At 44.6% G+C, this 13878-nt stretch overlaps 2 protein-coding genes across 5 annotated transcripts in view; one reads left to right on the top strand and one right to left on the bottom strand.

Moving 5' to 3' along the window:
* Window positions 1-12172, top strand: part of mef2ca (myocyte enhancer factor 2ca) — a 21159-nt gene extending 8987 nt beyond the window's left edge. For 3 of the 4 annotated variants that reach the window (XM_060049623.1, XM_060049624.1, XM_060049626.1), the window contains 8 exons: window positions 4789-4932; window positions 5404-5596; window positions 6190-6234; window positions 6566-6729; window positions 7047-7176; window positions 8307-8430; window positions 9385-10178; window positions 10260-12172. In XM_060049623.1, coding sequence (XP_059905606.1) covers window positions 4789-4932; window positions 5404-5596; window positions 6190-6234; window positions 6566-6729; window positions 7047-7176; window positions 8307-8430; window positions 9385-9787 — 1203 coding nt within the window. In that variant the 3' untranslated portion in view covers window positions 9788-10178; window positions 10260-12172. The remainder of the gene's footprint in view (window positions 1-4788; window positions 4933-5403; window positions 5597-6189; window positions 6235-6565; window positions 6730-7046; window positions 7177-8306; window positions 8431-9384; window positions 10179-10259) is intronic. The other variant, XM_060049627.1, reaches the window with a different exon arrangement.
* LOC132455688 (multiple C2 and transmembrane domain-containing protein 1-like) overlaps window positions 1-13878 on the bottom strand; it is a 160818-nt gene that overhangs the window by 105983 nt on the left and 40957 nt on the right. The gene's annotated exons all lie outside the window — the stretch shown is intronic.

Here is a 13878-nt window from a genome sequence, read left to right as displayed (position 1 = left end):
GTGTGTCTTATGCCTGCTGCTCACACGTTTGCCATGTTATGCGTCCGACACGAGTTCCGCCCCATGGCTCCTCTACCATCATGATCCAGAACAGGGTTTACCCCTGGGGTAATCTGCTGTAATCTACCGCAATCCAATTTACCTTGTTACCGTAATCTCTTCAACTCTTAGCCAATCAGTGAAGACCTAGCTCCTGCATCTGTCTCTGCAGCACTGCACACCACAAGCTGACTTCGTTACCATTATTTGACCCTCTTTTAGCACTTCATCCTGTTATTTCATTGATTTCCATGCATTAACCCACAGTGGGTTGAGGAGCAGAGATCTAGTTAAGGTTCTATGGTCTAGGCCTGGGGAAGTTCACCTAGACCTAGTGAATAGCTTTCACACGTTGTTTGATCAATATCATTGGTAATCACAAAGAATTGATCCTTTCCATGTTATGATTGGAAGATGAGCAGGATACGAGATTTCATCACCCTCTCTTAAACACGTTTAATCTCTCTGGTTTGGCAAAACATTAACCCTATCTAGTAGGTAACCTACATTAGTGGTTCCTGTTATGAAGAAGATGAACCCTCCCCCATAAATCCTACGTAAGCTTGCTAATAATACAATAGGATGTATTATATTCACCGTGGATCTTCAAAATAAAAGGCAGCACACCAACAGACAGGCTGTGGCTGAGCCCTCCTATCTATTATGTGGAATGTGGATAGTTGTGTAACGGTGTTGTGATGCTGAGTCACTGCTGTATGGGACGATGTACGGAGGCGTGGGTTAGCGCTGGGTTCATGTTTGGCTACACACACTTACTGCTACGGTGCGGAGCTGTGAAAAATCTCCACCAGAAATATCTGCTACAAAGGAATGTACTAGAAGAGAGGCGCCTTTGTTTAAAATCATCATTTTTTTTTTTCACCGACGGAGGGGTGGGGGGGGCGTTGGCCGGTGTCTGCGCTCTGTACAGCCTGCCTTGTGGGCTAGCTTTATGAAAACTTGGTGGCTTTGTGGCTATTTGTAGTTAGGAGAACTTCTAACCCCGTACTTGTAAACATGTTTGTTCCTCGGCTTGGCTGCGCAGTGTAGCGACCGGCTTGTTCGGAGGGCCACAACAGAGAAGAGAGGTCCGCTACAACAAACAGCTTTCATTAAACACATGGAGAAAACATAAGATGGGGTGGGATGAATTGTTTCCGGCTGTTACAATAATGTGTGTAGGTGTAGGCCTGCAGTGAGACAATCCTGGCGTAGTGTGGGTGTTGAAGGGGGAGCAAAGTAAATCCAGCATTTAAGGTCCACTATTTTTTCTACCCGGCAAGATGCTGATCAGACATTACAAGACATTTCACAATCGACCCTCTAGTGACATCACACGTGGGCATGTCGAATCAGATACCATATTAGACAGGCCATAAATGGTCTTTAAACAAATACAAGTAAATGGGGAAGCTGAGTTTTTCCTGGTAAAACGCAATATAGCTTTAACATTTAAACCAATTTCAATGATTCGTCTTAAATTCATATTCAATCATAAGTTTTACATTTAAATAACTTTTACTTTTTTTGTCAAGCACATGCAGTCAATGTGGCTTCTATGTATAGATTTCTATGATAATGAGGACCCGTATAGATCAGACAGAAAAACAGGGAAGAAGGGAAAAAATAGTGACTAAAGAACACATCATACTTCAATATAGACTATACTATGTATGTCTACTGGTGATTATAAACTGAATATCAGGGGAAGGCTTCTAAACTGTATTTATCGCTATCAACTTCCTTTAACATTGCAACCCAAACATCTGAAAACGTTGCCGCCGTAGCAACATGGCACGACAAACCCTTTTGAACAAAACTTTGGGCCGATCGATGTACTCAGACCGTTTTGTTAGCAGAACAGCCCAACTCTTACGCAGTGTCCCTTTCAAGGGTGTGTATTAGATTAGAAACAGCTGTTTTGTCATGGTGTACAACTCAAACGCACACATCCTCCTACACACACACACACACACACACACACACACACACACACACACACACACACACACACGCACACTCTCCCGCAGGAACCAGAGTTCTCTTTGTGTTGGCTGAGGTCCCTCCCTGTTGAACGTCTGGAAGCCGGTAGTGTCGGGCTATAAATAGCGCAGCGCGGCTAAGAATAGACCTGGAGGAGGCTCTGTGTGTTTGTGGGAGTGCAGTTTTTTGTTTTTTTGCCTCGCGTAAAATACGTTAGCGTAGGCTATGCAAGCCGTGAACCGCTGCTGGAGCGAACCGAAGGAGTGACAGCGAATGAAGAACGGTGTCGTACCACTGAGTCACGTCGGTCTCTGGTGTCCGCATTACCTCACTGCTTCCTCCGGAACCGAACCAACGACTACTCCCCCACATCTCGAGCTAAAACCCCAAACCTACGTCGCAGATTTCATGTCTGCGTCTTTAACGTGTCAGAAGTTGAGGTGGAAGGGTTCTTAGTCTTGTGTTTTTCAAAGAGGAACAGATTGATGTTAAAAAGGTTGAACTCATGTTTTTTATTTAAAGGTACACACACACTCGGCCCTTTTCTGGGTTACTTTTTAAGCTGTAATTTGTTAGAGGAGTGTATGAGGCCGTCACTAGTGATGCATGTTGTTTAAACGTATTCCCTATAAGTCGGTTAACATAACAGCATTCTGTGGAACAAACAGCAGAGTGTTTAAAGCAGGTCTACCACAGTCACTGAACACTAAGAATGTGTTCCTCGTCCAAATAAAGTTACATCTGGTCGACTTTTTACACTTAACACAAATAGGCATGATAAACCGCAGATACGTGTGTGTGTGTGTGTGTGTGTGTGTGTGTGTGTGTGTGTGTGTGTGTGTGTGTGTGTGTGTGTGTGTGTGTGTGTGTGTGTGTGTGTGTGTGTGTGTGTGTGTGTGTGTGTGAATTAAAGAATGAGAAGGGCAGCGTCTGGGCACATGCTGTGCGGGCGTGGCGGGGTCTAGGTGAAGGGGTGAAGGATGCAGTCATGAGCTGGTTTATAGTTCTGCTGTCCGGCGTCTCCCAGCACAACGCATCTTCAGCTGCCCGCCAGTCAGCTGTCTGGACCACCTGTCAACCCCCGTTACCCCGACACACACACACACACACACACACACACACACACACACACACACACACACACACAAATACCCACACAAATCCACGCAGAGCTACACTTGTACACACACACACACACACACACATCCACGCAGAGTGACACACACATACATGTCCACACAGACACACACACACACACACACACACATACACACACACACACACATGTCCACGCAGAGAGAGACACACACACACACACACACACATCCATGCAGAGAGACACACGCACACACACAAGTCCACGCAGAGCTACATACGCACACGCACACACACACAGACCCACAACCACACATAGAGAAAGACACACACAAATCTAAGCAGAGAGAGAGAAACACACACACAAACACACACACGCACACACACACAAATATTCATGCAGAGAGACACACACAAATCCATGCTGAGACACACATCCACGCTGAGAGACACACTTCAGGGCAGAGAGGACACACACCCACAAACACCCACACATCCCCGCAGATAGAGATACACACACACAAACACGCCAAGGTAACACTAAACTGCATTCCTGGAAGTATCAAGGTTAACCACAGAATGCATGTGAGGGTCCTTAATAAGTTTTACTTGTGAGTTTGTGTGGGGGTCCTAGACTCATAATAGATTGTATTGTAGGGACGTGTGTTTCAGCGTTAACAGCTACGGCTGAAGACTTTCGCTGATGTTCCATGAAGGAATCGATGGGTGAGAGTGATCCTATCTCCCATCATGCACCAGGGGTAGGGGGTGGGGGGCGTGTGGGCAGTGTGTGGGGTGTGGCGGGGGAGAGATGTCCTTCTACGGTAGTCCCCCTAGTACTGGGGCTTGTATTGGTGTTGGCTGGGCTGAGCCACACTCCTTTGCTGCCAATGTGCACAACAGGTGGACGTGACTAAGATGGCTGGGCAAGTTACGCTAGGCTAGCACTCGCGCGTGTGTGAGAGCATGTGTGTGTGTGTGTGTGTGTGTGTGTGTGTGTGTGTGTGTGCCAACAGGCTGTACATTGCTGAGGCAGGTCAGCAGCAGCTTACACAAGTGTACTTTGGAGACATGGCCAAATAGTGCGGCACTTTAAAGACAGGATATGCTATGGTTGGCAAATGCCTCCAAACTGCGTGGGGTGAAGAGATGGGAGCTCCTATTTGCACACCAAATAGTTATTGAATGCTAAATTAATTCGAAATCATACTCACAAATTTGTGTACACATGTAAGTCTTGATCTTAAAGAAACAACTTAGGGCTGATATTGTACTTTTGGATTGTTTAAAACGGCATATGCATACCCCCATGAGGTCCCCTATTTTACTGTAGAATCGGCGGCCCTTAACTTGTTTCACTGGTTTTGTGGAAACCTTTCCGATGGCGCCCCCTTGTGTGTGAAGTGTACATTTCTGTATTCCAGTTGCGCTTCCAACGCAACAAAGTTCCCTGTAATGTTCCATGTACTGACCGTCTTCTTACATTTTAAACTACAAACCCAAATAATGTATTTATTTGGTTCTTTCCTTCTTTTTCTTTCTCTCTCTTACTTTCCTTCTTTGTCGCTCTCTATCTTCCATTCCTACCATTCCTCCCATTCCTTTATCATTTCTCATCTCCTCTTTCCTTCTTTCCTGTCCTTCTGTACCTCCTTCTCCGACCCCTCCCAGACACTGCGTAAGAAGGGTCTGGGCGGCTGCGACAGCCCTGACATCGAAGCTGATGACTCTGCGGGCCAGAGCCCAGAGTCCGACGACAAGTACCGCAAGATAAACGATGACATCGACCTCATGATCAGCCGGCAGAGACTCTGTGTGAGCGACACGACTCATGTTTCACTACTGATAGCTCATAGCCGTAGAAGCACCCGGTGCTACTAGACCGGGGTTAATCTTATTCGGTCAAACCATGTACTCAACTTAAAGGCTCGCGTCTGCGGATGCATGGAGGCTATTTATAAGCACATCTGCTGGGAACGATGCTAGGAAATTTGGTGACAGCATGTTGCCCTGGCGCATTTGGAAATTAAATGCTAACTTTATTTAACACGTTTGGTACACTAATCGATTCATTAAAAGTGAATTAAGTTTTATAGAAAGTAAAAAATATATAACACACAGTTAATTCAAGTTGATCTTAAATTAAAAAAACTAGGTTTAGATCTGTAGATTAGTTTCACATTGTGGCCACTAGCGGCCACTATTGCAACACTCTTCAAAGGTAAATCCTACTGTACAATACAGTACTGGAACATTGTTTGAATCCTCTTCTGTGTTTCTGTCCAGCAGGCCATGCCCCAATCTAACTACGACATGGGTATCTCCATCTCAGGCAACAACCCCGGTGGACTGCTGTACACCCACCAGACTGTAGGGGGCACCCTGACAAACCATAACCTTCTGCCCCTGTCTCACACACACCCGTCTCTACAGAGGAACAGCCTGTCCCCACATAGACCCCCCAGCACTGGAAATACTGGTACAAACTGGATTTGTGTTTATCTTACTGACATACTCGCTTTTGAATACTCATTTACTTAACTTCCTTCATTCCCTTCTGCAACGCTTCCTTCATCAATTACTTAATTAATTACTTCATCAATTGCTTCATTCATTCATTAATTCCTTTATGCCCTCATATTGAAGACGATTAAAATCTACAATTATTCCTTAGTCTTTGTCTTTGTGTTAGCACTTGTCCCGATCAGAACACAGAGTCATGACATAAGGTCAGGCCCGGTGTGAGGGCTAAACGGCAGCTATAAATGGAGTGGACTGCCCACTCACCTCACGAACCGGGCATCTCGGTGATGATGATGGCCATTTAAGGAGCAGTTTGCTTCGGCCTCACTCGGACAAGTGGCAACTCATTGTTGATCATTTCCTCCTGATGCTGGCAGAGAGTACACAACACTGTAGGATATACTTTAAGCGGGGCCTTGTTTTAAAGAATATGACATTTTAATAGTTTATATTAAAGTTTCATTTTTGTATGTTTTTTACTTCACGCTTATTCACTTGTTTATTATGTTAACATAGTTATTGACTTGCATGTTCATGTGATCTCTGCAGGAATGATGGGCCAGGAGCTGTCAAACTCTGTAGTCTCAAGCATTGGTAAGGGATTCACCACGTGTACCTTTAGTCCCACATTCACCCCATGTGCTCTAATACTGTAGACACAACCTATCTCCACACATAAACTGTACCATTACATAGCCAGAACGGCTATCAACACTATCCCCGGAGAGAGACGCAGCATTTGCCTACAGTATCGCTGCACAAACATTTACCATTACTCTAAGGTAAGGTTAAATGCTGTATCCCTATAGACAGAACCAATATCTGTACGGCTGGGCTGCCCTAGGCAATGTAGAGACACAACATGTACTCAAGATGTGCTGACTGAATTAATGTCATTAAGGCAATGAATGTCTTCCCCTGTCAGGTAATGTGGGCTATGCTAACCACTGTGGCTCCCCTGGTCTGATGTCCCCTGGAGGACTGACCAAAAACATGCAGTCAAAGAGCCCTTCCCCCATGACTGTGAACCGCAAGCCTGACCTCCGACCCCTGCTGCCCCCCGCCAACAAGAACAACATGGCCTCCATGGTGAGACGACCCTTCAGCCTCTTGACAGACAGACAGATAGATAGATTGACAAATGGATGGAGGGAAGGGTATGAAGATAGTTTGATTGATTTGACCCTAAATTAGAAGTTCATTCCCCCTTGTGGTTAAGACAGCTAAATTATGTATAAAGAAAAGTGTTAAATAACCAATGTGGCTGTGTTGTTTTGCAAGATTGGTCACTTGTTAATATTCTCCTCTTATTATTATTTTTCTCCTTCATCTTGTCAATTACAACTCTCCGCCAAACGGCGTCCACGATAAGAGTTTGAAGTCTTATCATGTTGTTCCCCTTCCAGAACCAGAGGATAAACCACTCCCAGACTGGCCAGACACTGACAACACCCGCCGTCTCCATAGCAACCCCGGGCCTCACTGGCCAGGCCATGGGGGGTTATCCCTCCCCACTGTCCAGCTCCTATGGCACAGGTGTGAACCAAACCCTTTGATTAAATTGCATACGCCTCTCGATGAAAGCACAGAGGTACAACAGGTGGCACTGGGGAACCCACAGAGTGCGTTATTGCATGTTGTTGTTGTTGCGCTCACGGTATTGCAGGAGGCTTTGGATGTTCCATCAAAAAGCTTACATATATTATTGCATGAAAGAGAGGGTCAGAATATAGTGGTTAGGGTGCTGACTCCCAGCCAAATGTTTCTGGGTTCGATGCCCAATACCTGCAGGCCATCTGGGCACCCTTGAGCAAGATGACCCCTAAAAAGAGCAGACTCACTAGTGACCAGTCATGTTATTAGGAACTGTGTCTCCTCAAGAGGTACCCAGTCATGTTATTATGATCCCTGTCTCCTTGAGAGTAAACCAGTCATGTTATTATGACCTGTGTCTCCCACAAAGCTAACCAGTCATGTTATTATGAACTGTGTCTCCTTGAGAGTAAACCAGTCATGTTATTGTGACCCGTGTCTCCCACAAAGCTAACCAGTCATGTTATTATGAACTGTGTCTCCTTGAGAGTAAACCAGTCATGTTATTGTGACCCGTGTCTCCCACAAAGCTAACCAGTCATGTTATAATGAACTTTGTCTCCTTGAGAGTAAACCAGTCATGTTATTGTGACCTGTGTCTCCCCCGTCTCATGTTATTGTGAACTGTGTCTCCCCCGTCTCATGTTATTGTGAACTGTGTCTCCCCCGTCTCATGTTATTGTGAACTGTGTCTCCCCCGTCTCATTTTATTGTGAACTGTGTCTCCCCCGTCTCATGTTATTGTGAACTGTGTCTCCCCCGTCTCATGTTATTGTGAACTGTGTCTCCCCCGTCTCATGTTATTGTGACCTGTGTCTCCCCCTTTTCATGTTATTATGACCTGTGTCTCCCCCGTCTCATGTTATTGTGACCTGTGTCTCCCCCTTGTCATGTTATTGTGAACTGTGTCTACCCCTTTTCATGTTATTGTGACCTGTGTCTCCCCCTTTTCATGTTATTATGACCTGTGTCTCCCCCGTCTCATGTTATTGTGACCTGTGTCTCCCCCTTTTCATGTTATTGTGACCTGTGTCTCCCCCGTCTCATGTTATTGTGACCTGTGTCTCCTCCAGAGTACTCCCTGGGCGGGGACCTGTCGTCTCTGTCTGGGTTCGGGGGCTCGGGTCTGGGCTCGGTTACAAACTGGCAGCAGCAGCAGCTCCAGTCCCTGCAGCACTCCGCCATGGGGCACATGGGGTGAGCGCTGCCTTGTGGTTTGTTTGCGTATGCTAGCCCTCAGCGCTGTTCTTCCCCCTCACTCGTCTCGTTCTAGATCCTCGCGTGTCTTTGGGGGCTGAGGGTACGTTCTTTTCTGTGCACAAAGTCCCCTCGTTCCGTTTGCAGAACCTTGCGAGAGTGGTTATCCTTTATTTCAGGTTTTATCTAACAAAAGTGCAGTTAGCAAATTAATACGAAATATAATAACTATTGTATTATTTGCCTGCTGTTCTCTTTTTAGCTATCCATATTTTGTGTTCTAGAACCCTGTTTATCCAACCCTCCTGTGTTCTCGAACACAGTTTGAACATCACTCCTGTGTTCTAGAACGCTGCTTAAACAACACCCCTCTGTGTTCTAGACCAGATTAAACATTATTCCTATGTGTTCTAGAACGGGGCTGTTTAATCACAACGCTGTAATCAGAATGCTCTAGAACGCTGTTTCAACATCACTCCTCTGTGTTCTAGAACCATGATTAAACAACACTCTTCTGTGTTCTAGACCAGATTAAACATTATCCCTATGTGTTCTAGAACGCTGATTAAACATCAGCGGCACTGCTGTTTAATCAGAACGCTCTAATCGGAATGCTCTAGAACGCTGTTTCAACATCACTCCTCTGTGTTCTAGACCAAATTAAACAATGCTCTTCTGTGTTCTAGAATGTTACACATGACTCCTCTGTGTTCTAGAACGCTGTCTCAACATCACTCCTCTGTGTTCTAGAACGCTGTCTCAACATCACTCCTCTGTGTTCTAGAACGCTGTCTCAACATCACTCCTCTGTGTTCTAGAACGCTGTCTCAACATCACTCCTCTGTGTTCTAGAACGCTGTCTCAACATCACTCCTCTGTGTTCTAGAACGCTGTCTCAACATCACTCCTCTGTGTTCTAGAACGCTGTCTCAACATCACTCCTCTGTGTTCTAGAACGCTGTGCCAGAACTCCAACCTGAACCTGACCTCGGCTCACCAGAACCTCCACATCAAGTCCGAGCCGGCGTCCCCTCCTCGTGACCGCGGCGTCGGCGGGGGGATGGCCAACCCCCGGCTGGGCGGCAACGGCCTCCTCCCCAACAACGCCGGCGCCGCCGCCGGCTACTCCGCCGCCGGCGCCGGACGGGCGCCGGGGGACTCCGGCCACTCGCCGGACGACAGCGCGTCCAGCTGCGGCAGCTCGTACGAAGGCGCCGACGACCGCGACGAACACCTCCGCGGCAACCATGACAACGGCAACTGTAACTCCTACCTGCTGCAGCCGCTGTCCAGCCAGGAGGGCCACCACAGTCCCACGCTGAAGAGGATCCGCCTGGCCGAGGGGTGGGCCACATGATGGAGCCCCGCGCTCCGTAGGGGGGCCACGGCTGACACCGCCCAGAGGATGGAGGGGTGGGGGGGGGGGGGGGGGAGGGTCCAGGGGACCCTAGAGTTACTATATAGTGTTCAATTCATATTCTTATTGTACCGAGTGGAAGTGTTATTCAGTGTGATGGGTAGAATGTACCGGAGAGGGATTGAAGCGGGGGGGGGAAGGATAGAGGAGGCCAGCGTCGTGTGCTTTTCGACGTGCGCCACACAGGGATAAGACCGAATGTACAGGTTGAGGACGCCAGAGGAAGTTCTAGTTTCGACCACAGGTTGGATTTGTCACGGAGGAGGTTCAGAGTACACACGGTTCACCCACATGTGTTTGCACTAAAAACGAAGGTGAAATATGTGCGTGGGTCTTTGTGTACGCTGGGGGCGTACGTTGTGAAAGCGGTGGTTGAAATGACTCCGGGTGGTCAGGGTGGATGCGTGCTGAGTGATTGAACCCCCCCCCCCCTCTCGCCCGAATGCTTTCCTGCAATGCGGATCGAATCGCAGCGCCATGATTGGCCGTTCTGAACATGTCTTGTTGCCGGTTCAACATATTTTGCAAACATGAATATCGCAGACGGTGTGCAACCTTTTTGAGTTGAGACTGGAAATGATGAATAGAGATGTGTGAGAAAAGAGGAAAGGAGGGAGAGAGAGAGAGAGAGCTAGAGAGAGAGAGAGCAGGAAAGAGACGTGCCTTTTATGAGAGCGGAGAGAAAGAGAAAGAGAGAGAGAGAGAGACGAAGGAAATAGTACTAGAGAAGGTTTGAGTGCTTAGATGTATAGTGTGGAGAGTATATGTTTTCTGTATAGTAATAGTAATATACACTCATTTGCAACTGGTTGCATTAAAAGTAGGGCTTGAACCAATGAAAGATTTCACTTGACGTGAAAAAAAAAAGCTTATTTAGAAGAACTGTCTGGGCTGTTTTAGCGAGCTCAGGAGTTTTGGGAGGATTCACGTATAGAAAAGCAATATGTTTTACCTCAACTCAGTATAAAACTGCTTTATTGGAGCCATTCTCTGCAAGGTGCTTGAAACGTTCTGCTAAGCCATAGCCAGTGTAACTATTACAACTTTTTTTAGGGTTATATTTACTGCAAAAAATACAACAACTTGTTCCTACCTTTGATAAAAATTGACTTTTTGAAAATATCTGTTTATAATACTGAATCATAGTTTAAGTCAATAAGATGATAGGATATAGAAATATGGCCCAGTAAATACAAAAACCAGCACATTGTGTTGTTACCAACATTCAGGGAAATGTAAGGCAGAACTAAATTAAGGAGCCCATTGCTATTTTCTGCACAACAGATACAAAATGACATTGGAATTGCACTATCAATTTACAAATTTGATGGACTGTTCCACGCCCATATAATCCTGTTGTAAATGCAATCGGTTCAGTAACGTTGAACACCAGCTGGTCAAAGTTACTAAAGTAAAAACTGAAACTGCTGCCGGCAGACAGTAGTATTGAGTTAAGGGAACGGGAACAATTAAGAACAAGACATTTTTAACAAATACAGTCACAGAGAGACACTAACGCAGAGCTGGCTTTGGGTTTTAATTTGAATATTCTGGTTTAAAAGCTGTATATCTGGAGTGCAACCCCTCAGCCTAAGCTTAAGTGTCCATGAGCCCCATTAAGTACTGAAGTACTTATTTTAAATGTTGTATTAAAATCATCAGTGTTTGGTTTGACATGATGACATTTAATTTTTTATTTTTTTAAGGGCGGAGCCCAAATATGTTGTCACGGTAACTCATAGCACACACCTGATTTGCTTTGTCAAGGCAAGACGATGGTTAGTCTTCCTCTTGGGGATATTTGAGTCAGAATACCGTAGCGAAGGAAAGGATTTACACTAATTTAAACTTTGGGTGCGATTATGTTCACCTAGCATGTCTCATTATACGTGTTTTTGAATTCTGTATTATTATTATTATTATTATTAATTTGCCTGTATTTGTTAAATTGGCCATCTTGTACCTTGAATGTACATGTGAAGCCATCATAAACTGTTGTTACTTTTTGTGTGAATGTGTAGTATTATCTTCATACAAGCTGGCATGGCCAGATTGTATTTCGCCCTTATTCCTGAGCACTACATTGTAAAAAAAAAAAAATCACCTCATCTCATGGTTCAATTCAATTCATTACATTATTACAAGTAAATAAATATTTTTAAATATTGAGAGGTTTTAAGCGGCAAAAGCTGGCCTTTGTCGGCAGTAAAAGACACTGTTTATCATAGGAAAGGTATCGTAAAAATATTGTACAGCAAATCTGCTTATTGGGAAATATGATTACTGTATTTAGCAGAATAATTAAATATACAGACTTACATGTAACATATGCGGCTTGTGATTGCTTCCTGGTTACTTGGTCTGTTTATCAGTCTGGCAATTTATGTTTGGCAATTGACTCGTATACCATTTAGTCAATTGTTCTCAATGTATTTAGTTTTAAATGCAAAAAACAACCTGTGTTATGTAAAAGCTATGTATAACTAACCTGTCTTATTGTAGGTTAGGTGAGTGAGTGAGTGATGTTATGTCACAGGGCCCAGGAGGCCCAAAGTTTTCTAGTTACACCCCTGCTTCCATTTATGAAGCATTATAGAAGAAGCCCCAAATAGACATGAGAGCACATGGCACCAGCTACCAGCTAGTAACTTTGTCATTTATGAACCATTATGGCTCAATAAGTAACCCCTACATGTAAAATACAAAAAAAATGACACACAGTATGCCTACATTAAAAAAAATATACAAGAATAGTTACATTCATTTAAATAATTCCATTGTTTTTTTTCAGTTGAGTATGGTAGCAAAAATTGCCTTTAGAATTTGGTCCTTCTCTGAAAGAAACACAAAACAAACAACCAAGTAAATCTCAGTTTCTAAACGTGTTGAAAAGCAATATGGGACCACGAGGCAACCTTGGATATCAGGGCTAAAATAGACACAGTCCTGGACTAAAGTTAGCTCACAGCTTTGATGCAAAGACCCTCGAGAAATCTCGATTCAACACCCTAAAGCGATGCTCTGCACACAAATATACGGCTATGGTTGTGAAGTCAAGTGTCATTGGGTTCACAAGAACACACTCACTTCCAGGCATAAAGCATCTTCCTGTACCAAGAACAGCTGTGGTGGAAAACAGCTTATGTCCTTGACATCTGAAGGAATATCCTCCCAGAGAAATAAGGAATCCTGCTGTTACGCCTCTTATACTCTTTACTCTATACTCATTCTTGAGTATAGAGTAAAGTTAACGTAGTTGAGTACTTTGAAAATACACACAATCAGGTATTCATGTTTGAGACCTCATATTTGGCTATTGATGACACATTTCTCATAAACATGTGGAAGATATACAGTTTTGGTGGTCCACGTGGTAACCCTCTTATTGACAGCATTAGGGAACTGAAAAATGTGTTTATATTGGAAAAGCCTTCGAAAAGATAAATACAATGAAGTAGGCAACAAAGTACACACTTTCCCTTGGAATGTAGTTTAGAGAAATTATAAAGTAAAAGTACCCTAAAATGATGATAAGGAGCTATGAAAGAGCTATAGTGTAAAATAAATAAAAAATAAGTAAAATATTTTCCTAGAAATGTTGTGGAACTAATGCAATACTTTGAATAAAACCATTGAACAATAATTATCTGGCCGATCTTTTCAAAATAAGTTATATCCTAATGAAGTAGAAAGGAAAGCATTTGCCTTGGAGGGTAGCGGAGTGCAAAAGCATACCGAAATAAAAGTTGACTCGAGTTCAGACCCCTGTTCTGCTGCTCCACAAGTCTCCTTCAAAGTACCGAGTTCTAAAAGTACTCGAGCTCTTCCCACCCCGCTTGACAAACAACTTCCATGTGCAGAAAGGGGAGGTACTGGCCAGTCAAGGACATGATGTTTTGGTACACACACCACGTGGTGGAGCGTCTGGTATCAGCCACAACACACTGAACCAGAGAACACACCAACGTGCCTCTCTCTCTCTCTCTCTCTCTCTCTCTCTCTCTCTCTCTCTCTCTCTCTCTCTCTCTCTC

This window comes from Gadus macrocephalus, chromosome 4 (assembly GCF_031168955.1).
Source record: "Gadus macrocephalus chromosome 4, ASM3116895v1".
Classification (NCBI taxonomy): Eukaryota; Metazoa; Chordata; class Actinopteri; order Gadiformes; family Gadidae; genus Gadus; species Gadus macrocephalus.
This window is presented reverse-complemented; position numbering and strand designations above follow the sequence as displayed.